The sequence below is a fragment of the Pseudophryne corroboree genome, chromosome 2 (assembly GCF_028390025.1).
Source record: "Pseudophryne corroboree isolate aPseCor3 chromosome 2, aPseCor3.hap2, whole genome shotgun sequence".
NCBI classification, from domain to species: domain Eukaryota; kingdom Metazoa; phylum Chordata; class Amphibia; order Anura; family Myobatrachidae; genus Pseudophryne; species Pseudophryne corroboree.
The window spans coordinates 514,162,204-514,188,722 of record NC_086445.1 but is presented as its reverse complement, the minus strand read 5'-3'; the positions used below and the strand labels follow the sequence as shown (position 1 = coordinate 514,188,722).

Below are 26,519 nucleotides of genomic sequence, written 5' to 3'. Positions count from 1 at the left end.
AAAAAATTTTGGGGGAATACCGCACAGGATATAATAGAGATAATAGGATTTTGGTACTCACCGTTAAATCCTTTTCTCCTAGTCCGTAGAGGATCCTGGGGGCTCCAAAAGGACCATGGGGTATAGACGGGATCCGCAGGAGCTTGGGCACACTAAAAAGACTTAAGACTGGGTGTGAACTGGCTCCTCCCTCTATGCCCCTCCTCCAGACCTCAGTTATAGGAACTGTGCCCAGGAGAGACGGACATTACAAGGAAAGATTTTTGTCTTAACTAAGGGCTACCAACTTACCAGCCCACACCATAAACATACCGTACAACCGGAATAACGCCAAACCAGATAACAGTATGCATAAAACTCCAGCAACCAGCTGTAACAAACCAATACACAAGTCGTGTATAACTAACTTAACCATTAAGAAAAAAAATATATATATAATGCAAGTAATAGTCCGCACTGGGACGGGCGCCCAGCATCCTCTACGGACTAGGAGAAAAGGATTTAACGGTGAGTACCAAAATCCTATTTTCTCTTACGTCCTAGAGGATGCTGGGGACTCCAAAAGGACCATTGGGATTATACCAAAGCTCCAGAACGGGCGGGAGAGTGCGGACGACTCTGCAGCACCGACTGAGCAAACGCCAGGTCCTCCTCGGCCAGGGTATCGAACTTATAGAATTTAGCAAAAGTGTTCGAATCCGACCAAGTAGCCGCTCGGCAAAGCTGTAGTGCCGAAACACCTCGGGCAGCCGCCCAAGATGAGCCCACCTTTCTGGTAGAATGGGCTTTAACCGACTTCGGCACCGGTAACCCCACCGAAGAATGAGCCTGTTGGATCGTACTACAAATCCAGCGTGCAATAGTCTGTTTTGACGCGGGATGACCAACCTTGTTGGCCGCATACAAAACAAACAACGCTTCAGTTTTCCTAATAACAGCTGTCCTAGAAACGTAAACTTTTAACGCTCTTACAACATCCAGAGATTTTGGAATCGCCACTTCTTCCGAAGCTACCGGAACCACAACAGGTTGGTTAATGTGAAATGACGAAACCACCTTTGGTAGAAATTGTTGACGAGTCCTCAATTCCGCCCTATCCGCATGAAAAATCAAGTACGGACTCTTATGAGATAAAGCTGCCAATTCCGATACTCGCCTGGCAGATGCCAGCGCCAAAAGCATAACCACCTTCCAAGTGAGAAATTTTAATTCAACCTTCCGCAAAGGCTCAAACCAGGAAGACATGAGGAACCGCAAGACGACATTTAAGGTCCCATGGCGCCACAGGCGGTACAAACGGTGGATTGATATGCATTACACCCTTCACAAAAGTCTGAACCTCTGGGAGGGCAGCTAACTCTTTTTGAAAGAAAATAGACAAAGCCGAAATTTGCACTTTGATGGAACCCAATTTCAGGCCTGCATCTACACCCGCCTGTAAAAAGTGGAGAAAACGACCCAAGTGAAAATCCTCCGCAGGAGCCTTTTTAACCTGACACCAGGAAACATATTTCCTCCAGATACGGTGATAGTGTTTCGCCGTAACCTCTTTCGTAGCCTTAATGAGAGTTGGAATGACCTCCCTGGGAATACCCTTACGAGCTAAGATCTGGCGCTCAACCTCCATGCCGTCAAACGCAGCCGCGGTAAGTCCGGAAACACGCATGGACCCTGTAACAACAGATCCTCCCTTAGAGGAAGCGGCCAAGGATCTTCCACCAGCAAGTCCTGAAGATCCGGGTACCAGGCCCTTCTTGGCCAGTCTGGAACAACGAGAATCGCCTGAACCCTTGCTCGACGAATGATCCCCAGCACCTTTGGAATGAGAGGAAGAGGAGGGAACACATACACCGACTGGAAGACCCACAGAGACACCAGGGCGTCCACCGCCGTGGCTTGTGGGTCCCTTGTCCTGGAACAATACCTCGGGAGCTTCTTGTTGAGCCGAGACGCCATCATGTCTATCAACGGAATTCCCCAGCGTCTTGTCACTTCTGCAAAAACCTCTTGGTGCAGAGCCCACTCTCCCGGATGAAGGTCGTGTCTGCTGAGGAAATCCGCTTCCCAGTTGTCAACCCCTGGTAGGAAAACTGCTGACAGTACGCTGACGTGTTGTTCCGCCCAGTATCTTTGTGGCCTCCGCCATTGCTGCTCTGCTCCTTGTTCCGCCTTGCCAGTTTATATGGGCCACCGCTGTGATGTTGTCTGACTGTACCAGGACCGGTCGACCCTGGAGAAGACTTCTTGCTTGGAGCAGGCCGTTGTAAATGGCTCTTAACTCTAGAATATTTATGTGGAGACAGGCTTCCTGGAGCGACCATTTTCCCTGGAAATTTCTTCCTTGGGTGACTGCGCCCCAGCCCCGGAGACTTGCATCTGTTGTCAGAAGTACCCACTCCTGGATACCGAATCGGCGTCCCCCCAGGAGGTGATTCACTTGTAGCCACCACAGGAGAGAAATTCTGGCTCTGGGAGATAAACTTATCTTCCGGTGAATGTGTAGATGAGACCCGGACCATTTGCTCAGCAAGTCCCACTGAAACACGCGGCATGAAATCTGCCGTATGGAATGGCTTTGTACGCCGCAACCATCTTCCCCAGAACCCGAGTACAATGATGTATCGACACACTCGACGGCTTCAGAAGTTCTCTGACCATCGTCTGCAATTCCAGAGCCTTTTCTTCTGGAAGGAATACCCTCTGTAACTCCGTGTCCAGAACCATGCCCAGAAACGTAAGCCGAGTGGCTGCGACGAGGGAACGGGAATAATGACCCTCTGTAGACACAGTTTTTGAATTGCTGCTAACACCACCTCCCTGTCCGGCAGAACTACTGGTAACGCCGAAATGAAGAACCGGTGAGGGGGCAACTCCTGAAACTCCAGCTTGTATCCCCGAGACACGATCTCTAGTACCCAAGGATCCAGGCCTGATTGAATCCAGACCTGACTGAAATTTTGTAGACGGCCCCCCACCGGTTCGGACTCCCCCAGGGAAGCCCCAGCGTCATGCGGTGGACTTGGTAGCAGCAGGGGAGGACTTTTGGTCCTGGGCGCCCGAACCTGCAGAAGGTTTCCTTCCCCTTCCTCTACCTTTTGAAGCGAGGAAGGACGAACCTTTACCACGCCTGAATTTATTGTGACGAAAGGACTGCATTTGCTGATGTGGTGCCTTCTTCTGTTGTGTGGGAACATAAAGAAGAAAAGAGGACTTACCCGCAGTCTCGGTCGAGACCAGGTCAGCCAAGCCGTCCCCAAACAAGACAGTACCTTTGAAGGGTAGCGCTTCCATAGCCCTCTTGGAGTCGGCATCAGCGTTCCATTGATGGATCCACAGGGCCCTTCTGGCTGATATCGACATGGCACTGGTTCTTGAACCCAAGAGACAGACGTCCCTCGCCGCATCTTTTATGTAATCTGCAGCGTCCTTAATATAACCAAGAGTTAGAAGGACATTATCTTTATCAAGAGTATCCATATCATTAGCTAAATTCTCAGCCCATTTAGCAATAGCACTAACCCATAACGACGCCACAGCGGGTCTGAGTAATGCACCCGAATTAGCGAAAATGGACTTCAGAGACGTCTCCAGCTTGCGATCCGCCGGATCCTTGAGAGCTGCCGTGTCGGGAGACGGAAGTGCCACTTTCTTAGACAAACGAGATAAAGCTTTGTCAACAGTCGGAGATGCCTCCCATTTTTCCCTGTCATCAGATGGGAAAGGATACGCCATGTAAATTCTCTTGGGAATCTGCCATTTCTTATCCGGCGACTCCCAAGCCTTTTCACAAAGACAGTGGCGTAACTACTGCCCCCGCAGTCCTCGCGGTGGCTTGGGGGCGAGGGGCTGCGGGGGCGCCACTGACTTAGAACAGATTGACATGCGGACGAGCGTCCGCATGTCAATCTGCGGTCTCCTCTCCCTCCCTGCTGTGTTGGACCTGGAGGGACACGGAGCGCACATCGCGCGTCTCTCCTGTGTCCCTCCCTGGCTCTCCCCCGGCCGGTTTAAGGAAGTGCCGTTCGTGAGCTCTGATTGGCTCACGAACCGGCACTTCCTTTATTAGACCAGCGGGGGAGAGCCAGGGAGGGACACAGGAGAGACGCGCGATGTGCGCTCCGTGTCCCTCCAACACATGGGATGGGGGGGGGGGCGGGGGAGCGGGCACTGGGGGCATATACCTGGCACTGTGGGGGGAAGATCTGGCACTTGGGGCATATACCTGGCACTGTGGGGGGCGGATCTGGCACTGGAGGCATATACCTGGCACTGTGGGGGGAAGATCTGGCACTGGGGGCATATACCTGGCACTGTGGGGGGCAGATCTGGCACTGGAGGCATATACCTGGCACTGTGGGGGGCAGATCTGGCACTGGGGGCATATACCTGGCACTGTGGGGGGCAGATCTGGCACTGGGGGCATATACCTGGCACTGTGGGGGCATATCTGGCACTGGGGGCATATACCTGGCACTGTGGGGGGCAGATCTGGCACTGGGGGCATATACCTGGCACTGTGGGGGGAAGATCTGGCACTGGGGGCATATACCTGGCACTGTGGGGGCAGATCTGGCACTGGGGGCATATACCTGGCACTGTGGGGGCAGATCTGGCACTGGGGGCATATACCTGGCACTGTGGGGGCAGATCTGGCACTGGGGGCATATACCTGGCACTGTGGGGGGAAGATCTGGCACTGGGGGCATATACCTGGCACTGTGGGGGCAGATCTGGCACTAGGGGCATATACCTGGCACTGTGGGGGCAGATCTGGCACTGGGGGGCATATACCTGGCACTGTGGGGGGAAGACCTGGCACTGGAGGCATATACCTGGCACTGTGGGGGAATATCTGGCACTGGGGGCATATACCTGGCACTGTGGGGGAATATTTGGCACTGGGGGGAGCAGGCACTGAGGGGGCATATGTGGCACTGTGGGGGAATATTTGGCACTGGGGGGAGCAGGCACTGAGGGGGCATATGTGGCACTGGGGGGGGGGGTATATGTGGCACTGGGGGCATGTACCTGGCACTGTGGGGGAATATCTGGCACTAGGGGCATATACCTGGCACTGTGGGGGAATATCTGGCACTGGGGGCATATGTGGCACTGGGAGCATGGCCCTAGCAACAAGCACTACCCCCTAGCAACGAGCATGACACCCAGTGCATGAAACCCCTGGCAACGAGCATGACACCCTGAGCATGAAAACCCCTGGCACCGTGCATGGAACCAAGAGCATGAAACCCCTGGCAACGAGCAGGTAATTTAAAAGTAATTAGAAGCCTTACTGTAGAACTTAATGTGTAATGGGCATTACGGTGTGTGGCATAATGTATCACGGACATTGCGGTGTGTGTCATAATGTATCAGGCATTACGGTGTGTTGTATACTATATCACGGGCATTGTGGTATGTGGTATAATGTCTCAGGATCATTGTGGTGTGTGTCATACTGTGTCACAGACATTGTATGTGCTATAATGTATCAGGGGCATTGCAGTATGTAGCATAATGTATAACGGGCATTGCGATTCCTGTCATAATGTGTCACAGGCATTACGGTGTGTGGCATAATGTGTCTGGGGCATTACAGTGTGTGCATATTGTGTCATGTGCATTATTGTGTGTGGAATAATGTCTAAGGGCCATTGCAGTATGTGGAATAATGTATACTGGGCATTACTATAAGGAGGAAAAATGACAAATAATGTAAGGGGCATGAATCAGGATTATTTTTCTTTCCTGTGGTGGCCAACGTCTGGGCGTGCAGGTTGCAAAACTGGGGTATAAGGTAGTCTTTTCCTGCAATGCCACGCCCTCCACGCAAAGCCACGCCCATTTCGACAAAGCCACACCCCCTTTTTGCCGCCGCGCGCCTGCGGCGCGCACATTTTTCTACCTTTGCTAGTGCCAATTACGGGGGGTATGGGGGGGGCGCCGAAGGATTTTTTGGCTTGGGGGAGAAAAATTTCTAGTTACGCCACTGCACAAAGAGTATTCATTTCATGAGAGGGGGGAAATTTCACCTCAGGTTTCTTTTCCTTGAACAAGCAAATCCTTGTTTCCTGAACCGCAGGTTCATCAGAAATGTGTAAAACATCTTTTATAGCCACAATCATGTACTGAATACTCTTAACCAAACGTGGATGTAACGCTGCCACAGTGAAATCGACGTCGGAATCAGAGTCCGTGTCGGTATCAGTATCTACCACCTGATTAAATGGCCGCTTTTGCGACCCAGATGGGGTTTGAACCTGAGACAAAGCCTCTTCCATGGACTTTTTCCACACCTGAGTCTGCGCCTCAGACTTATCTAACCTCTTTGATAAGGAAGTTACATTCGAGTTTAATGTACTGAGCAATGCTAGCAAATCAGGTGTGGGCTGCGTCGACAGTCCCAATTCTAGCCCCGCATCCACTCCCCCAATAACCTCCCCCGGTGAATAAGCTTCCGCCTCAGACATGCCGACACGCAGTACCGACACACCACAACACACAGAAGGTCCCTGCTAGGTGACAGGCCTACCAAAAAAGCCCAGATAGAGGACACAGAGGGAGTATGCCAGCTCACACCCCAGCGCCCATATATCGCAAAAAACGATACATGTACCCAGCGCTGCCTACACCACTATTAAGCACCAACACTGCGGCCCCCCTCAGAACAAGCCCCCCCGTTACTTGGAAAGCGTGGAGGTCCGACCAGCGTCTATCCCTCAGCCACGTGCAGCAGGGAAAATGGCGCCCGTGAGCTGCAGGTCGAAGCTCCGCCCCCTTCCCGGCACGCTTTGGCCCGCCAATTTCAAAATTGTAAAAGATGCCGGCGGGGTTCTGTACACGGTGCCGAGGCACCCACAATCATTCTGCCGCCCTAAAAGAAACTCCAGTAACATGCTGCCCAGGGTGCCCCCCCCCCCAGCGCCCTGCACCCAGTGAATACCGTTGGTGATGTGTGTGGGAGCATGGAGCACAGCTTCACCGCTGTGCTGTACCTTCCGTTACTGAAGTCTTCTGCCATCCTGAAGTCTTCTGATCTTCTCATACTCACCCGACTTCTGGCTTCTGTGAGGGGATTGACGGCGTGGCTCCTGGAACAAGCAGCTAGGCGCACCAAGTGATCGAACCCTCTGGAGCTAATGGTGTCCAGTAGCCGAGAAGCAGAGCCTTGAAACTCACAGAAGTAGGTCCTGCTTCTCTTCCCTCACTCCCACGCTGCAGGGAGCCTGTAGCCAGCAGGGCTCCCTGAAAATAAAAAACCTAACAAAAGTATTTTCTAGAGAAACTCAGTAGAGCTCCCCTAGTGTACATCCAGTCACTCCTGGGCACAAAGTCTAACTGAGGTCTGGAGGAGGGGCATAGAGGGAGGAGCCAGTTCACACCCAGTCTTAAGTCTTTTTAGTGTGCCCAAGCTCCTGCGGATTCCGTCTATACCCCATGGTCCTTTTGGAGTCCCCAGCATCCTCTAGGACGTAAGAGAAACAATTTAATCAATACCAAAATAAAAAATAACAGGAAAACTAAGTTTTCTAATTTTTAAACAGTTTGGTGGTGCACCCTGAGTCAGTGTTAAGACATAGAACAACAAGGAGAAAAGAAGACTCTTTTTTTGGGTGCACTCTTAATTTGAACAATGTATAAACTGAACGAGATGAGATATAATATTAAAAATCAATTTTTATTATTACAAAATTAAAATACTCAGTGGTTAATGAGAAAAAAAGACAGTCAAAAAGGAGAACAATTAAACAATTAGCAAAATTGCTGATATGAAAATGATGTTAATGCAGTCCTGGCTGACGGAGCTGGATCTAGGTGCGGTAAGTAAATTAGATATTGAGTGGTACGTTCTATTAACAAAATTTGCGAAATTAAAACCCTGTCCTATATTGGTGCCAACATGATGCTTTAATGAAAGAGGTGAGGAGCAAAAGGAAATGAGAAGGCAGAGTGAATCTGCTGTCAGTGTTAGACACTGAGCATGTGGGACCAACGCGTGCTCTACTATACTGAGTCTTCCTCAATGGTCCGCGACTAGAGTACTGACCCAGCCCAACACTGATTTGCTTCCAAGTTCGGACGGTTTGGGGCGTTTCCAGTGTGGTATGATAGTAGGGAAAGTGAACGTCAATGGGAAGCTCTGGAATCACTGATGAGAGTTCACGAATTACATAGTACCAAAGTAAAGTGACAGAGGTTAACTAATAGAGGAAAATAGATGGATCTGCTGCCAATGTTAGACGGGGGTAAAAAGAGTCTTCTTTTCTCCTTGTTGTTCTAAATCATACATTACCAGGAAAGTCCAGGAACAGAGCATTTTCTCCCTCATGGAGAGGGTTAGGTAGGCAAGTATGGATATGCAGCATGCCTATATTCTGTGTGTAGCATTTCATATGCAGAGTATGTGCATATCATTTTAATCAGCAGAAGCTGCTGATGCCCCTAGGCATATCAAATGCCCTAGGCAATTGCCTGGTTTGCCTATGCCTATGGCCGGCTCTGGTCATGCTGACCGTGCATGCCCTGCACCCCTGCCAGCTGTCACAGCACAACGCAGGGATGGGCATGGGCACCTTTCTGTGCCCTTGTCCCTGCAGGTGCTGATTAAGAAATCCGCCCGATGTGATCACATATTGCAACCAGATAACATTGAAAATGCAATCTATGATAAATAGGCCCCAAAATCTGAATAAGGCCCTGTATTCTCCTTTTCATTAATGATTCCGCTGTATCACAACAAAACCGTTTACACCAATTTTTGTCATTCGTAGTCAGCATAACGTTCAAAATATACAATATCTATATTATGATATATCTGTATACCAGTAGTACATAACATTGCATGATATAATTGGAAATACAAAATCGCTGTGCGTACACGCAGATACTGAGAGCTCCTGTCACCCTCCTGCCACAGCCTGGTCACATGATGGCAACAACAACAACATCATGTGACTGAACGCGGAAGTGCCGAAACTTGTGACTTGTGATTCGAAGTGGGACCATCAGTGAGGCTGCGGCACAGGTGTAACATGAAGGGGATCAGCTTGGTTGTGTCCGCAGTGCTTCTGCTGGGTGTGTGCGGGGACCCGCTGCCGCTAGTCATATGGCATGGAATGGGTAAGCCGTGTCGCAGTATAGTCCGATGCAGTCCCGAGCCTCTGCCTATGTAATTCTTGTTTTAATGTCTGCTAGGTGACTCCTGCTGTAATCCCCTCAGTATGGGGGGCATTAAGAAAATGGTGGAGCAGCAAATTCCTGGAATTTATGTGCTGTCTCTGAAGATTGGGAAAACGGTCATTGAGGTGGGTGAGGCATATGTAGAGGAGCTTTATGATGTGTAGGAGGTTGTAGTCGTCACTCTCTTTATTACAAATATAAGTATTAGTAGTAAATGGGCACATCCTTACAGCTACACATTGCCTGTTCTAAAACAGCATCTAGTAACCTTACAGTATGCATCTAAAACTGTAATGAGTCTGTTTGATCTGACCATACAGTTACATGGTTGTGGTACAATAGGTTGACAGTGTTTAGGTCGTCCCCAAATGGTCAACGGGTTCAAAAGGTTGACACAAAAATGGCAGACACATGAAAAGGTCAACATTATTTTTTCTCTAACGTCCTAGTGGATGCTCGGGACTCCGTAAGGACCATGGGGAATAGACGGGCTCCGCAGGAGACATGGGCACTTTAAGAAAGAATTTAGATTCTGGTGTGCTCTGGCTCCTCCCTCTATGTCCCTCCTCCAGTTTGAATCTGTGCCCGGACGAGCTGGGTGCTGTTCAGTGAGCTCTCCTGAGCTTGCTGTAAGAAAGTATTTTGTTAGGTTTTCTCTGACGTCCTAGTGGATGCTGGGGACTCCGTAAGGACCATGGGGATATAGCGGCTCCGCAGGAGACAGGGCACAATAATAAAAGCTTTAGGATCAGGTGGTGTGCATTGGCTCCTCCCCCTATGACCCTCCTCCAAGCCTCAGTTAGATTTTTGTGCCCGGCCGAGAAGGGTGCAATCTAGGTGGCTCTCCTGAGCTGCTTAGAATAAAAGTTTAAGTTAGGTTTTTTTCTTTCAGTGAGACCTGCTGGCAACAGGCTCACTGCTACGAGGGACTTAGGGGAGAGAAGTAAACTCACCTGCGTGCAGGATGGATTTGCTTCTTAGGCTACTGGACACCATTAGCTCCAGAGGGAGTCGGAACACAGGTCTCACCCTGGGGTTCGTCCCGGAGCCGTGCCGCCGACCCCCCTTGCAGATGCCGAAGTTGAAGAGGTCCAGAGGTCCAGAAACAGGCGGCAGAAGACTTTCAGTCTTCATAAGGTAGCGCACAGCACTGCAGCTGTGCGCCATTGTTGTCAGCACACTTCACCAACAGTCACCAACTGTCACTGAGGGTGCAGGGCGCTGGGGGGGGGCGCCCTGGGCAGCAATGTATAATACCTTTTTATGGCTAAAATACATCACATATAGCCCTTGAGGCTATATGGATGTATTTAACCCCTGCCAGATCTCACAAACTCCGGGAGAAGAGCCCGCCGAAAAGGGGGCGGGGCCTATTCTCCTCAGCACACGGCGCCATTTTCCTGCTCAGCTCTGCTGTGAGGAAGGCTCCCAGGCTCTCCCCTGCACTGCACTACAGAAACAGGGTTAAAACAGAGAGGGGGGGGCACTTATTTGGCGATATGATTACATATATAAAAATGCTATAAGGGAAAACACTTGTATAAGGGGTTGTCCCTGTATAATTATAGCGTTTTTGGTGTGTGCTGGCAAACTCTCCCTCTGTCTCCCCAAAGGGCTAGTGGGGTCCTGTCCTCTATCAGAGCATTCCCTGTGTGTGTGCTGTGTGTCGGTACGTGTGTGTCGACATGTAGGAGGACGATGTTGGTGAGGAGGCGGAGCAAATTGCCTGTATTGGTGATGTCACTCTCTAGGGAGTCGACACTGGAATGGATGGCTTATTTAGGAATTACGTGATAATGTCAACACGCTGCAAGGTCGGTTGACGACATGAGACGGCCGGCAAACAAATTAGTACCTGTCCAGGCGTCTCAGACACCGTCAGGGGCTTGTAAAAACGCCCATTTACCTCAGTCGGTTGACACAGACACAGACACGGACACTGACTCCAGTGTCGACGGTGAATAAACAAACGTATTTTCCTTTAGGGCCACACGTTTCATGTTAAGGGCAATGAAGGAGGTGTTACATATTTCTGATACTACAAGTACCACAAATAAGGGTATTATGTAGGGTGTGAATAAACTACTTGTAGTTTTTCCTGAATCAGATAAATTAAATGAAGTGTGTGATGATACGTGGGTTTCCTCCGATAGAAAATTATTGGGGGGGGTGTGGCCTAGCTACTGTGAGGAACAGACACACTGCTTTGAGCTCCCCACTCCCAGAGGCTCAAACTGGTTATTTTTTAACCTAAACCCCTCACAAAGTCCCCCAGTTTACAGATCCCCAACTACAGCACTCAGGGAGTGACTTGGACTGCGACCTCGGAATCGGGGAGCGATTGGAAATAGCTCCTGCGGATTGAGGCCCAGTCGCACCCTTCAGCCTGGGGCCTCGATTTAAGTGAAGACCCGACGCGGCCTCCCGCTGACCCGCAAGCTGCGGAATACCCCCGGAGACAGGACCCCCTCTCCCAAAGGTGCTTACTCACCTCCTGCTGCCGCTGATAAACACCATCGCATAATAATAAGCGGTGCTGGGTGCTGCTTCATCCAGAAGAGCTCCGTCCGGCGGCCATATTGGAAGGGGCAGACCTTCAGGACGGGCCCCACACTGTAAGCTGGACTTACCACACTTACCACACAGACCTGGTGAAGCTCCCCACCTGACGGCTCCGGGCTCCGCTCACCGCTGGACGTGTTAGCGGGACCTGCCAGACCTCCGGTCCTCGCCACATCTCCTCTGCACTCAGAGCTCAGACCCGGCCGTCGGCCATCTTGGAGGTGGCGTCCGGCCGCTACAAGCTCCACACCACCAACGCAGCTCTCCACACACATACTGCGGGGACCTCCCTGGCATCGGACCCCCCCCACCAAAGGTACATAGCTCCCCACAACCGCTGGACGTGTCAGCGGGACCTGCCAGACCTCCGGTCCTCGCCGCATCTCCTCTACAATCAGAGCTCAGACCCGGCCGTCGGCCATCTTGGAGGTGGCGTCCGGCCGCTACAAGCTCCACACCACCAACGCAGCTCTCCACACACATACTGCGGGGACCTCCCTGGCATCGGACCCCCCCCCCACCAAAGGTACATAGCTCCCCACAATTATCCACACTCACCCTGTAAATTAGCACTCTTATTACGAGTGCATAGCACAGCGGCCATATTGGAGGTGGCATTCATTGCCAATAAGCATTACAACACCGGCTGCATTGCCAGGCCCAGAGCGCCCCATACAGGGCACCACTCACCACTAGATACCTCTACCTACATTGCCAGGGTACAGTTGCACTCTACCCCCGCACTCTAAACGGACCCGCTTGGCGGCCATCTTGGAGGTGGCAGAGACAGCAACCTCACAACGCCAACACCGCCCTCATCTGATACTGAGGATCCTGGCTGGAGGACCCTGCTGGACACTCCCTGGAACCCTGTGCCTCAGCTTCACAGAGAGTACACACACACACGGCCCTCGAGACACCGGCCGATATATCACCACCTCAAAGCAAAGCACAACACCTGAACCCCCACCCCCCCTCCCTCCCTCTGGATGGTGCTGCTCACCCGCGCCCTCCACTCCATTCCTAACTTACAGAGCCCAGTTCCTCACTACAAGCGCCTTCACTAATTCGCCTGATGAAGATCTACCTCTAGATCATGGGGTGGTCTGACCGGAACGGGGGCACAACTACACGCTGCTATTGCTAACACTATCTGCCTCTGATGCATCTACTTCAATGAGACCTTAATTGCCATTTAATCACGGGAAGCCCCATAGCATTTATTCCGTATTACAGAACTTTCCATTCTTCACTTTATTTTTTCTCACGGAATGCCACAGAAGCGCCGAAAGGCCCCTGCTCCATCCAAACCCAGTATTATCAGGGCGTGGGAAAAAGCAGGTTCTCTGCCGAAACAATCACCTATAGCTGAAAGCAACCTAAACATGGCTGGTGCCTCTCGTACCGACCCTCCTTTGTCGGCTCAGGATGTGATCGCCATAGTCACTAAAACGATACAATCAGAGATGAGATCGGCCCTAGCAGATTTTAAATCGGAATTGGAAGACCTAGGTTCCAGAACGGGCACCCTCGAGCAGAAGGTAGATGAAATCTGTCAATACCAAAGCGTCATGGATCAAGAATTTACAGATTTACGGGCAGAGATGGACACATATAAAGACCAGCTCGAGGATATTGAAAACAGAAATAGGCGGAATAATATCCGCGTACGCAACATTCCGGAAACAATAACTGCCGATGCACTACCAGCCTACCTAAAGGACCTTTTTCTCCACATAAGCCCTGACATCTCAGTGGACCTTCTTCACTTAGACCGAGCCCATAGGGCCCTCCGCCCAAAACCGCCCTCGACCCAACCACCACGGGACGTTATCCTCCGCTTCCACTATTTCAAAGCGAAAGAGCAAATTATGACTGCGGTTAGAGGGCTCTCGACGGTCTCCCATTCCGGGTCTCAACTTCAACTCTTTCAGGACTTGGCACCATCGACCCTAAAGAAAAGGAGAGATCTATTGAATGTCACCAAGACTTTGAGAACCCACTCTATTAAATACAAGTGGGGCTTCCCCTTCCAATTATTGGTCAACAGAAATGGCACGACCCACGCTGTCAAGACCCCAAACCAAGGATACGATTTACTAAAGTCGTTTGGTCTCCTAGAAGATGCACCAGAAATAAGCCAACAATCTACTCTGCCTTCTAGACCCCTGGCGCCATCGAAGGAATGGACCCCGGCTTAATTTAATTTAATAACATCAATTACATTAGACACGCTAACATAGAAAATTCTGCTTCATACTGTACTCTATTAATGTTAATTCCTTATATACTTCCTGATGTACTTCAACAATAAGTTTGATAATGGTCCTACAAGACAATTCTGGCATCAATATGTTACCGTGTTGGTGTTGCCCCCTGTTCTCCCCTAGGCCACCCCGTTCTGTTTAGACGTTCTTTTTAGACGTTAATTTGATATGTTCACTAAACTTCACGTTCAGCGATTTTTGCTGTTTCTACACACCCTCACACTCAGATGGATGTGTCAGGACGACACTCCCTCTGCCTACAATGGACCAAGCTCCACTAAAGGAGTAGGTCCCCTTTTCTTCCCTCTGACTCTTAACCCCTCTCTCACTATCTCTAACCTGCTCCCTGTTCTCCCTCCCTGCCCTTTCCGCCAGTCGGGATGTGAATCCCATCTGCTACTGTGCTCTTTCTCTTTTGACCCACCATGAAGTTGACAGTTTTAACTCTCAATGTAAACGGTCTTAACTCCCCAACTAAAAGGGCTATGGCCATCCAATATTTTCACAGGCGTAAATCTAGCATTGTTATGCTGCAAGAGACACATCTCAAAACCCCCCACTCTTCCCTCACGACCAAACAATATCCCACGGCCTATCACTCCTCCATGAACGCTAAACGCCGAGGTACGGCAATACTCATCCACCACAATACGCCGATCACCATACATGACTCTATCTCCGATCCACTGGGTCGGTTTCTTATCCTCAAGGGTACGTATAACAACACCCCAATCATATTGGCCTCAGTCTACGCCCCTAATGACCAACAGGGTTCCCTCTATGCCACATTCTTTAATCAACTTACCCAGATGCCCCGAGGACTTATCATTATAGGAGGGGATTTTAATACTATCGCGGACCCCAAACTAGATAGATCACGCCCCTCTAACACACCCCCCAAACATGCCAAGACATCTAAAGCGCTCATGTCACGATTGGCCCTTCACGATCTATATGACGCATGGAGAGTACAATACCCCAACGCGAGAGGTTTCACACATTACTCTCCCCCCCATGACTTGCACACTCGCATTGACTACTTCTTTGTAGACCGTGCCACATCTCAATCTCTTGCAGGCGCTCAGACTCTCCCTGTACCATGGTCAGATCACCTAGCAATCGAACTAGAAATTTCTTCTCAGATAGGCCCCCGACCCACTCGCCACTGGCGACTGAACGAATCCCTCCTCTTGAAACAATCAAATATTGAGACTATCACTACAGCTCTCACGGATTTTATTACCCTTAACACTACTCCTGATATCCCCACATCCATCCTGTGGGAAGCTCATAAGGCCACCCTCCGGGGCACCCTTATCAATTTGTCAGCTGCATCAAAAAAGTCAGAGATGTTACGCATACTAGAGCTAGAAAAGACACTAACATCCCTGACAGACCTACACCACAATCATCCTAAAAGACGCACTTATCTAAAAATACTCGCTGTTAAGGGACAACTGTCGCAAATATTATCTAAAAAGGCAGCACAAACTTTGTTGTGGGTTCGACAAACTTTTTATGAAAAATCAGATAAAGCAGACACCATCTTGGCTCGCAAGCTGCGAGCTAAACGCACTCGTAACCGTATCCTCAAGCTAAAATGTACTGACGGCACCATTACCCACGACCCTCAAGTTATGACCAGACAATTCCGTCAATTCTATAAATCACTTTATAACCTCTCGCACAACCCCTCTACCGTACCCACAGACATCACCTCTCTCACCCAATATCTGAACTCATGCTCTCTACCCACGTTATCCATAGCACAGCTTCAAAGCCTTAATGCAACGATCACTGATGAAGAAATTAGATTAGCCATCAAATCGTTACGCCGCTCTGCAGCGCCAGGGCCTGACGGCTTCACCGCCCTATACTACAAAAAATTTGCAGAATCGCTGCTACCTATGCTCCGCCCACTCTTCAACTCACTTCTGGAGGGAGGCACACTCGATGACGCCACCACCAGGGCCAACATCATAATTATCCCTAAACCACAGAGAGACCCACTAGAGATGGGCAATTATAGGCCTATCTCTCTTTTAAATGTCGATTTAAAACTCTTCGCTAAGATTCTTGCCATGCGCCTTTCCCCTATTTTGACGTCCCTGGTCCACCCAGACCAGGTGGGCTTTATCCCCAACAGACAAGCATCCGATAATACGAGGCGTCTGATCAACCTTATTCAAATAGCAACAACCCGCTCACTGCCGACCCTGGTGGTGGCGCTCGACGCTGAGAAAGCCTTTGACAGGGTGGCTTGGCCATTTCTGACTCAAACCCTACATCATATGGGATTTCGAGGCGCTTTTCTCAACGGTATTAACTCGCTCTATCACAACCCTTCCGCTTCCGTGTTAGTAAATGGCCTCGCGTCTGAGCCCTTCCAAATTAAAAACGGCACCCGACAGGGATGCCCCCTCTCTCCCTTGTTGTTTGCCCTTGTCATGGAACCTCTCGCAGCCAGAATAAGGCTTAATAGCAACATCACAGGTATAGGAGTAGGTCATTCGGACCACAAGATAGCAATGTATGCGGACGATGTAATATTGACACTGACCAACCCCACTGTCTCCCTCCCAACCTTATTTGCTGAGACCCACATTTATGGCTCACACTCAAATTATAACATCAACACAGATAAAACAGAATTCTTAGACATCAACATCCCAAACTCAGACTTAACACTACTACAAATGAACTTCCCTTTCCGCTGGCAGCCTGAGAAGCTTAAATACTTGGGAGTCTATCTAACAAAATCGTATCCCCGACTATACGCAGCCAACTTCCCAAGACTGCTTGCCTCTATCAAAACGGACCTATTAGCGTGGAATAAACAATATATTTCATGGTTTGGACGTACTGCGGCGGTCAAAATGAACGTTCTACCCCGCTTATTATATTTATGGCAGACGCTCCCAATCCACATTCCTACGTCAGTCCTTAAAAACCTACAGCGCGACATTTCAAACTTTATATGGGCAACCAAAAAACCAAGAGTTAAGATGCGAATATTACACAAACATCAATCCACAGGAGGTACAGGCATACCTGATCTAATCAAATACTACCGAGCCACCCAACTAGCATCATGCATTCACTGGCATGCTCCGCCCAATCAGAAAGTATGGACACATATAGAAGCCCACACATTATCGGTATACTCCCCTTCCACTCTCTTATGGTGCCTGCGTACACAACGCCCACCAACCTCAACTATGCTCCCCACAATACGATTCACACTATCCATATGGGACTACTGCACACGATTATACAAACTTCGCTCATTTCACCCCCTCCTGGTCCCCTTATGGAACAATCCTATCTTCACTCCTGGTATAGATCATTGTCATTTCCCACATTGGACCGCCCACAATATTTTGTTTCCCTTGGATTTAGCTCCCCTACATACCTTCCCGGACTTTGCTAATCTACAATCGCGCTTTAACCTCCCCCACAGAGTTTTTTACCAATTTTTACAAATCCGACATTTCCACCACTCGCTCCACCGTCCCTCCCCAGGCACTCCCCTCACACCCACCTCAGCTATCGAATCCCTATGTCGCTCACATCACTTATCTAGAGGTCTTATCTCGTCAATCTATCAGATTTTGCTATCACACAATCAACCTACTAAGGAATCCCACGAATTGGCATGGGAGAATGACACGGGGGAGGTTCTCACCCCCGAAGACTGGTCCCTAATTAAACTGGCCATATCTAAATGCTCAATTTCAGTGGGCATTAAAGAGAATGCTTATAAATTATATACCAGATGGTATTTGGTGCCGACCCGACTCCGTGCAATTTTCCCTGATGCCTCAGATCTTTGCTGGCGACAATGTGGCCAGAGAGGATCCTTATTACACGTTTGGTGGACGTGTCCTGTTATAAGTCAATACTGGAAGGAAATACACAAATTAATTAAAAATATCACTGACTTTGATATGCCCTCCTCACCCTTTTATTCTCTCTTAGCTAGACCGATACCCAACCTCCCACGTCCCACGCTCAAACTAATCAATCACATACTTAACACAGCGAAATGTCAGATCGCAGCGCACTGGAAATCCACAACCCCCCCTCCCGTCCCTGCTACTATCAATGCCATATGGTCAACTTACAGACTGGAACGAATCTCCTCAGTCCTCCATGACACCCCGACTCAATTTATCCGCGTCTGGTCACCTTGGACCGATTACTACAACGCCGAACCTCCATTGTCAACCATCTAAAATCATCTGAATACACCTAGCGTGATACTACACCCCGACTGGCAAACCCCCCCCCCCCCCCCCCACTACTTGTATCTTCTGATTGCATCTCCGAATTTGTAATTCCTATCCCCAATCCTACCTTCCCCTACCCACTTTATCACCTACTCTCTCCCCCTCTCTTTCTCTTATTCTCTTTATCTGCACCCTTACTACCTTCCTGTCTCTCCCCATGCATAACCACTAAAGTTCTATACTATTTTCTTTCTCCATCTTTCCTACAATCTACTACACATATTTCTTTTATCAGTTTTTTGACCAGTATATTCTTCTCCACATACATAAAATGTTAAATTCTATCTCAATGTTATAATGAGTTACACTCCTATTGACTTTTGATGATATATATCAGACCGCAGACACTTGTTACAGTATAATGATGTTTGACTAAGATTTTGTAATAAGCCTGCTACTTTTCTCTCACGAGTTGTAACCAAATTCTATTTCACCCAATAAAATATTCTTTCAAAAAAAAAAAAAAAAAGAAAATTATTGGCGGTATACCCTTTCCCGCCAGAAGTTAGGGCGAGTTGGGAAACACACCTTAGGGTGGATAAGGCGCTCACACGCTTATAAAAACAAGGGGCGTTACCGTCTCCAGATACGGCAGCCCTCAAGGAGCCAGCTGATAGGAAGCTGAAAAATATCCTAAAAGTATATACACACATACTGGTGTTATACTACGACCAGCAATCGCCTCAGCCTGGATGTGCAGCGCTGAGGGGGCTTGGTCGGATTTCCTGACTGAAAATATTGATACCCTTGACAGGGACAAGATTTTATTGACTATAGATGCATTTCTATATATGCGAGATGCGCAGAGGGATATTTGCATTCTGGCATCAAGAGTAAATGTGATGTCCATATCTGCCAGACGAAGACACGACAGTGGTCAGGTGATGCAGATTCCAGACGGCACATGGAAGTATTGCCGTATAAAGGGGCGGTCCATCGGACCTGGTGGCCATGGCAACAGCTGAAAAATCCACCTTTTGTTACCCCAAGTCACATCTCAGCAGAAAAGGACACAGTCTTTTCAGTCTCAGTCCTTTCGTCCCCATAAGGGCAGGCGGGCAAAAGGGCCAGTCATATCTGCCCAGGGGTAGAGGAAAGGGAAGAAGACTGCAGCAGGCAGCCCATTCCCAGGAACAGAAGCCCTCCACAGCTTCTGCCAAATCCGCAGCAGTACAAGCGGACTCAGGTGCGGTAGGGGGTCATCTCAAGAGTTTCAGCACGCAGGGGGCTCACTCACAAGTGGACTCCTGGATCCTACACGTAGTATCCCAGGTGTACATTGGAAATTCGAGACGTCTCCCCCTCACAAGTTCCTGAAGTCTGCTTTACCAACGTCTCCCTCCGACAGGGAGGCAGTATTGGGAACAATTCACAGGCTGTATTCCCAGCAGGTGATAATCAAAGTACCCCTTCTACAACAAGGGAAGGGGTATTATTCCACACTATATTGTGGTACTGAAGCCAGACGGCTCGGTGAGATCTGAAATATTTGAACACTTACATACAAGCGTTCAAATCAAGATGGAGTCACTCAGAGTAGTGATAGCGAACCAGGAAGAAGGGGACGATATGGTGTCACTGGATATCAGGGACGCTTACCTACATGTCCAAATTTGCCTTCTCACCAAGGGTACCTCAGGTTCGTGGTACAGAACTGTCACTATCAGTTCAGACGCTGCCGTTTGGATTGTCCACGGCACCCCGGGTCTTTACCAAGGTAATGGCCGAAATGATGATTCTTCTTAAAAGAAATATGGACGCTTTCCTGATAAAGGCAAGGTCCAGAGAACAGTTGGAGGTCGGAGTAGCACTATCTTAAGTAGTTCTACGACAGCACGAGTGGATTCTAAATATTCCAAAATCGCAGTTTTTTCCGACGACACGTCTACTGTTCCTAGGGATGATTCTGGACACAGTCCAGAAAAGGATGTTTTCTCCCGGAGAAGAAAGCCAGGGAGTTATCCGAGCTAGTCAGGAACCTCCTAAAACCAGGAAAAGTATCAGTGCATCATTGCACAAGGATCCTGTGAAAAATGGTGGTTTCTTACAAAGCGATCCCATTCGGTAGATTTCACGCAAGAACCTTTCCGTGGGATCTGCTGGAAAAATGGTCCGGATCGCATCTTCAGATGCATCAGCGGATAACCCTGTCTCCAAGGACAAGGGTGTTTCTTCTGCGGTGGCTGCAGAGTGCTCATCTATGAAAGGGCCGCAGATTCGGCATTCAGGACTGGGTCCTGGTGACCACGGATGCCAGCCTGAGTGGCTGGGGAGCAGTCACACAAGGAAAAAATTTCCAGAGAGTGTGATCAAGTCTGGAGACTTCTCTCCACATAAATATACTGGAGCTAAGGGCAATTTACAATGCTCTAAGCTTAGCAAGACCTCTGCTTCAAGGTCAGCCGGTATTGATCCAGTGGGACAACATCACGGCAGTCGCCCACGTAAACAGGGCGGCACAAGAAGCAGGAGGGAAATGGCAGAAACTACAAGGATTCTTCGCTGGGCGAAAAATCATGTGATAACACTCTCAGCAGTGTTCATTCCGGGAGTGGAAAACTGGGAAGCAGACTTCCTCAGCAGGCATGACCTCTACCCGGGAGAGTGGGGACTTCATCGGGAAGTCTTCCACATGATTGTAAACCGTTGGGAAAAACCAAAGGTGGACATGATGGCGTCCCGCCTGAACAAAAAACTAGACAGATATTGCGCCAGGTCAAGGGACCCTCAGGCAATAGCGGTGGACGCTCTGGTAACACTGTGGGTGTACCAGTCAGAGTATGTGTTCCCTCCTATGCCTCTCATACCAAAAGTACTGAGAATCATAAGAGGGAAATGAGTAAGAACGATACTCGTGGTTCCGGATTGGCCAAGAAGGACTTGGTACCCGAAACTTCAAGAGATGTTCACGGAAGACCCGTGGCCTCTACCTTTAAGAAAGGACCTGCTCCAGTAGGGGCCTTGTCTGTTCCAAGACTTACCGCGGCCGCGTTTGACGGCATGGCGGTTGAACGCCGGATCCTGAAAGGGCATTCCAGATGAAGTCATCCCTACCCTGGTCAAAGACAGGAAGGATGTAACCGCAAAACATTTTCACCGCATTTGGTGAAGATATGTTGCGTGGTGTGAGGCCAAGAAGGCCCCTACAGAGGAATTCCAACTGGGTCGTTTCCTACATTTCCTGAAAACAGGACTGTCTATGGGCCTAAAATTAGGGTCCATTAAGGTTCAAATTTCGGCCCTGTCGAATTTCTTCCAGAAAGAACTGGCTTTAGTGCCTGACGTTCAGATGTTTGTAAAAGGGGTACTGCATATACAGCCTCATTTTGTGCCCCAGTGGCACCTTGGGATCTCAATGTTGTTTTGAGTTTCCTAAAGTCACATTGGTTTGAACCACTCACCACTGTGGACTTAAAATATCTCACATGGAAGGTGACGATGCTATTAGCCCTGGCTTCAGCCAGGCGTGTGTCAGAATTGGCGGCTTTATCATATATAAAGCTCTTACTTAATTTTTCATTCTGACAGGGCAGAATTGAGGACTCGTCCTCAATTTCTCCTTAAGGTGTTTTCTGTTTTTCACATGAACCAACCTATTGTGGTACCTGCGGGTACTAGGGACTTGGAGGACTCCAAGTTACTTGACGTTGTCAGGGCCCTGAAAAATATGTTTCCAGGACGGCTGGAGTCAGAAAATCTGACTCGCTGTTTAGCCTGTATGCACCCAACAAGATGGGTGCTCCTGCTTCTAAGCAGACGATTGCTCGCTGGATTTGTAATACAATTCAGTTTACACATTCTGTGGCAGGCCTGCCACAGCCAAAATCTGTAAAAGCCCATTCCAAAAGGAAGGGGGCTCATCTTGGGCGACTGCCCGAGGGGTCTCGGCTTTACAACTTTGCCGAGCAGTTACTTGGTCAGGGGCAAACACGTTTGCTAAATTCTACAAATTTGATACCCTGGCTGAGGAGGACATGGAGTCTCTCATTCGGTGCTGCAGGGTCATCCGCACTCTCCCGCCCGTTTGGGAGCTTTGGTATAATCCCCATGGTCCTTACGGAGTCCCCAGCATCCACTAGGACGTCAGAGAAAATAAGATTTTACTTACCGATAAATCTATTTCTCGTAGTCCGTAGTGGATGCTGGGCGCCCATCCCAAGTGCGGATTGTCTGCAATACTTGTACATAGTTATTGTTACAAAAATCGGGTTATTCTTGTTGTGAGCCATCTTGTCAGAGGCTCCTTCGTTGTTATCATACTGTTAACTGGGTTCAGATCACAGGTTGTACGGTGTAATTGGTGTGGCTGGTATGAGTCTTACCCGGGATTCAATATCCTTCCTTATTATGCACGCTCGTCCGGGCACAGTATCCTAACTGAGGCTTGGAGGAGGGTCATAGGGGGAGGAGCCAGTGCACACCACCTGATCCTAAAGCTTTTATTATTGTGCCCTGTCTCCTGCGGAGCCGCTATATCCCCATGGTCCTTACGGAGTCCCCAGCATCCACTACGGACTACGAGAAATAGATTTATCGGTAAGTAAAATCTTATTTTTTATTTTCAGGGAGCTCTGCTGGCAACAGACTCCCTGCATCGTGGGACTGAGGGGAGAGAAGCAGCCCTACTCTCTGCAGATAGGTCCTGCTTCTTAGGCTACTGGACACCATTAGCTCCAGAGGGATCGTACACAGGATCTCACCCTCGTCGTCCGATCCCAGAGACGCGCCGCCGTCCCCCTCGCAGAGCCGGAAGACAGAAGCCGGGTGAGCATAAGAAGCAAGAAGACTTCGAAATCGGCGGCAGAAGACTCCAGTGTTCACTGAGGTAGCGCACAGCACTGCAGCTGTGCGCCATTGCTCCTACACACACCCACATACTCCGGTCACTGTAAGGGTGCAGGGCGCAGGGGGGGGGGGGGGGGGGCGCCGCGCCCTGGGCAGCAATTAGGACCTCTTTGGCAAAAGTTTGCATAATATACAGTTGGGCACTGTATATATGTATGAGCCCCCGCCAAGAAAATGTATATTTAAGCGGGACAGAAGCCCGCCGTCGAGGGGGCGGGGCTTCTTCCTCAGCACTCACCAGCGCCATGTTTTTTCTCCACAGCACCGCTGAGAGGAAGCTCCCCAGCCTCTCCCCTGCAGATACACGGTAGAAGAGGGTAAAAAGAGAGGGGGGGGGCACATAATTAGGCGCAAAAATCAATATAATCAGCAGCTACTGGGTTAACATTAAGTTACTGTGCTATTCCTGGGTTAATAGCGCTGGGGTGTGTGCTGGCATACTCTCTCTGTCTCTCCAAAGGGCCTTGTGGGGGACTTGTCTTCAGATGAGCATTCCCTGAGTGTGTGGTGTGTCTGTACGTGTGTGTCGACATGTCTGAGGTAAAAGGCTCCCCTAAGGAGAAGATGGAGCAAATGTGTGTGTGAGGGGTGTCTCCGTCGACAACGCCGACACCTGTTTGGATATGTGTAATTAAGTGCTAAGGTGAAATTATTGCACAAAAGATTAGAGAACAGACAGGGAATCTACCCATGTCTGTCCCTATGTCGCAGAGACCTTCAGAGTCTCTCAATGATCACTATCCAAAATAATAGACACTGATATCGACACGGAGTCTGACTCCAGTGTCGACTACGATAATGCAAAGTTACAGCCAAAATGGCAGGAAAGTATTCAAAGGGGTATATGCAATAGCGGGCGAATTCGCGGCAATTATCGCCGTTTTTTCAATTCGACCAAATTCGCCAGGTGAATTCCGGAAGGTGGCTTCCGGAATTCACCATATGCAATGAAAAACGGATTCGCCAGAGTCGCGGGCGAAAATCGGCCGATTTGGCGGATTTTGCCGCGATTTTAAAAAACGGGAAAAAACGGGGAAAAACCCTAAAAAAAAATGGCGTGGGGTCCCCCCTCCAAAGCATAACCAGCCTCGGGCTCATCGAGCTGGTCCTGGTTCTAAAAATGCAGGGGAAAAATCGGCCAGGGATCCCCCGTATTTTTAAAACCAGCACCGGGCTCTGCGCCTGGTGCTGGTGCCAAAAATACGGGGGACAAAAAGAGTAGGGGTCCCCCGTATTTTTAACACCAGCATCGGGCTCCACTAGCTGGACAGATAATGCCACAGCCGGGGGTCACTTTTATGCCGTGCCCTGCGGCCGTGGCATCAAATATCCAACTAGTCACCCCTGGCCGGGGTACCCTGGGGGAGTGGGGACCCCTTCAATCAAGGGGTCCCCCCCCCCCAGCCACCCAAGGGCCAGGGGTGAAGCCCGAGGCTGTCCCCCCCCATCCAATGGGCTGCGGATGGGAGGGCTGATAGCCTTTGTGTTAAAAAAAAAGATATTGTTTTTTCCATTAGTACTACAAGTCCCAGCAAGCCTCCCCCGCAAGCTGGTACTTGGAGAACCACAAGTACCAGCATGCGGGAGAAAAACGGGCCCGCTGGTACCTGTAGTACTACTGGGAAAAAAATACCCAAATAAAAACAGGACACACACACCTTGATAGTAAAACTTTATTTCATACGCCGACACACACATACTTACCTGTGTTGACACGCCGACTGCAACGATCTCCGACGATCCGAGGGTACCTGTCAAAAAATTATACTCACCTTCCAGCGTCCAGAGGTCCAGGTCCAGAGGTAAATCCACGTACTTTGTAAAAAAACAAACCGAACACGATCCACCGGACTAATGAAAGGGGTCCAATGTTTTCACATTAGACTCCTTTCCCCGAATGCCGGGACATCACGTGACTCCTGTCACTGATGTCCCTTCAGCCAATCAGGAAGCGCTACTGCCGTGGCGCTCACCTGATTGGCTGGACGCCGTCTGTACTCTGACAGCGCCTCGCAAAGCCGCTCCATTACTTTCAATGGTGGGAACTTTGCGGCTAGCGGTGGGGTCACCCGCCGGTCAGCCGCTGACCGGCGGGTGACCTCACCGCTAGCCGCTAAGTTCCCACCATTGAATATAATGGAGGGAGCTGTGCGATGCGCTGTCACAGCGATCAGCCAATCAGGTGAGCGCAACGAAGTTGCGCTTCCTGATTGGCTTAGAGACCTGTCAGTGACAGCTGTCACTGACAGGCCTCATTCGTGGAAAGGTGTCCCATGTGTCAGCATGGGACCCCTTTCAGTCCGTTCTGGAGCGGGTATTTGCGTTTTCTTTTTTTGCCAAGTACGTGGATTTATCTCTGGACCCTGAGGTGAGTATATTGAACTTTGCTTTTCAGGTATCCGTGGATTCTACATGGAGAAGAGGACCGATGTCGGCGTGTGAACATAGGTAAGTATGTGTGTGTCGGTAGTGTGAAATAAAGTTTTACTGTCGACGGTGTGTGTGTCCTGTTTTTATTTGGGTATTTTTTTCCCAGTAGTACTACAGGTACCAGCGGGCCCGCTTTTCTCCCGCATGCTGGTACTTGTGGTTCTCCAAGTACCAGCTTGCGGGGGAGGCTTGCTGGGACTTGTAGTACTAATGGAAAAAACAATATCTTTTTTTTATCACAAAGGCTATCAGCCCCCCCATCCGCAGCCCATTGGATGGGGGGGGACAGCCTCGGGCTTCACCCCTGGCCCTTGGGTGGCTGGGGGGGGGGGACCCCTTGATTGAAGGGGTCCCCACTCCCCCAGGGTACCCCGGCCAGGGGTGACTAGTTGGATATTTGATGCCACGGCCGCAGGGCACGGCATAAAAGTGACCCCCGGCTGTGGCATTATCTGTCCAGCTAGTGGAGCCCGATGCTGGTGTTAAAAATACGGGGGACCCCTACTCTTTTTGTCCCCCGTATTTTTGGCACCAGCACCAGGCGCAGAGCCCGGTGCTGGTTTTAAAAATACGGGGGATCCCCTGTCAATTTTTTCCCCGCATTTTTAGAACCAGGACCAGCTCAATGAGCCCGAGACTGGTTATGCTTTGGAGGGGGGACCCCACGCCATTTTTTTTTCTGATTTTACCGTTCCAGCAATAAAAAAAAATAAAAATAAATAAATAATATTTTAAAAAATATATAAATAATATTTGTGCCTCCCCCCCCCCCCCAAAAAAGTACCTAATCCCTTCTAATGTAAATAGATCTGCTATTCCCCAAAAAAAAAAACACCAAAAAAAACATGTTTAAATTTTTTTTATTTGTTTTCACCCTCCAAAGTGTGGCGGATTGAAAATGACGAATTTGCTGTCTAAAAGCACTGCTGTCGAATTTCCAAACTTG

The 26,519-nt window shown here is 49.5% G+C and overlaps 1 protein-coding gene across 1 annotated transcript in view; it reads left to right on the top strand.

Moving 5' to 3' along the window:
* The first annotated feature begins 8,942 nt into the window (after window positions 1-8,942).
* The window catches only part of PPT1 (palmitoyl-protein thioesterase 1), a 110,043-nt gene continuing 92,466 nt past the window's right edge, over window positions 8,943-26,519 (top strand). Inside the window, exons 1-2 of the mRNA XM_063954094.1 lie at window positions 8,943-9,120; window positions 9,196-9,305. Of these exons, the coding sequence (XP_063810164.1) occupies window positions 9,033-9,120; window positions 9,196-9,305 (198 nt within the window). The 5' untranslated portion in view covers window positions 8,943-9,032. The remainder of the gene's footprint in view (window positions 9,121-9,195; window positions 9,306-26,519) is intronic.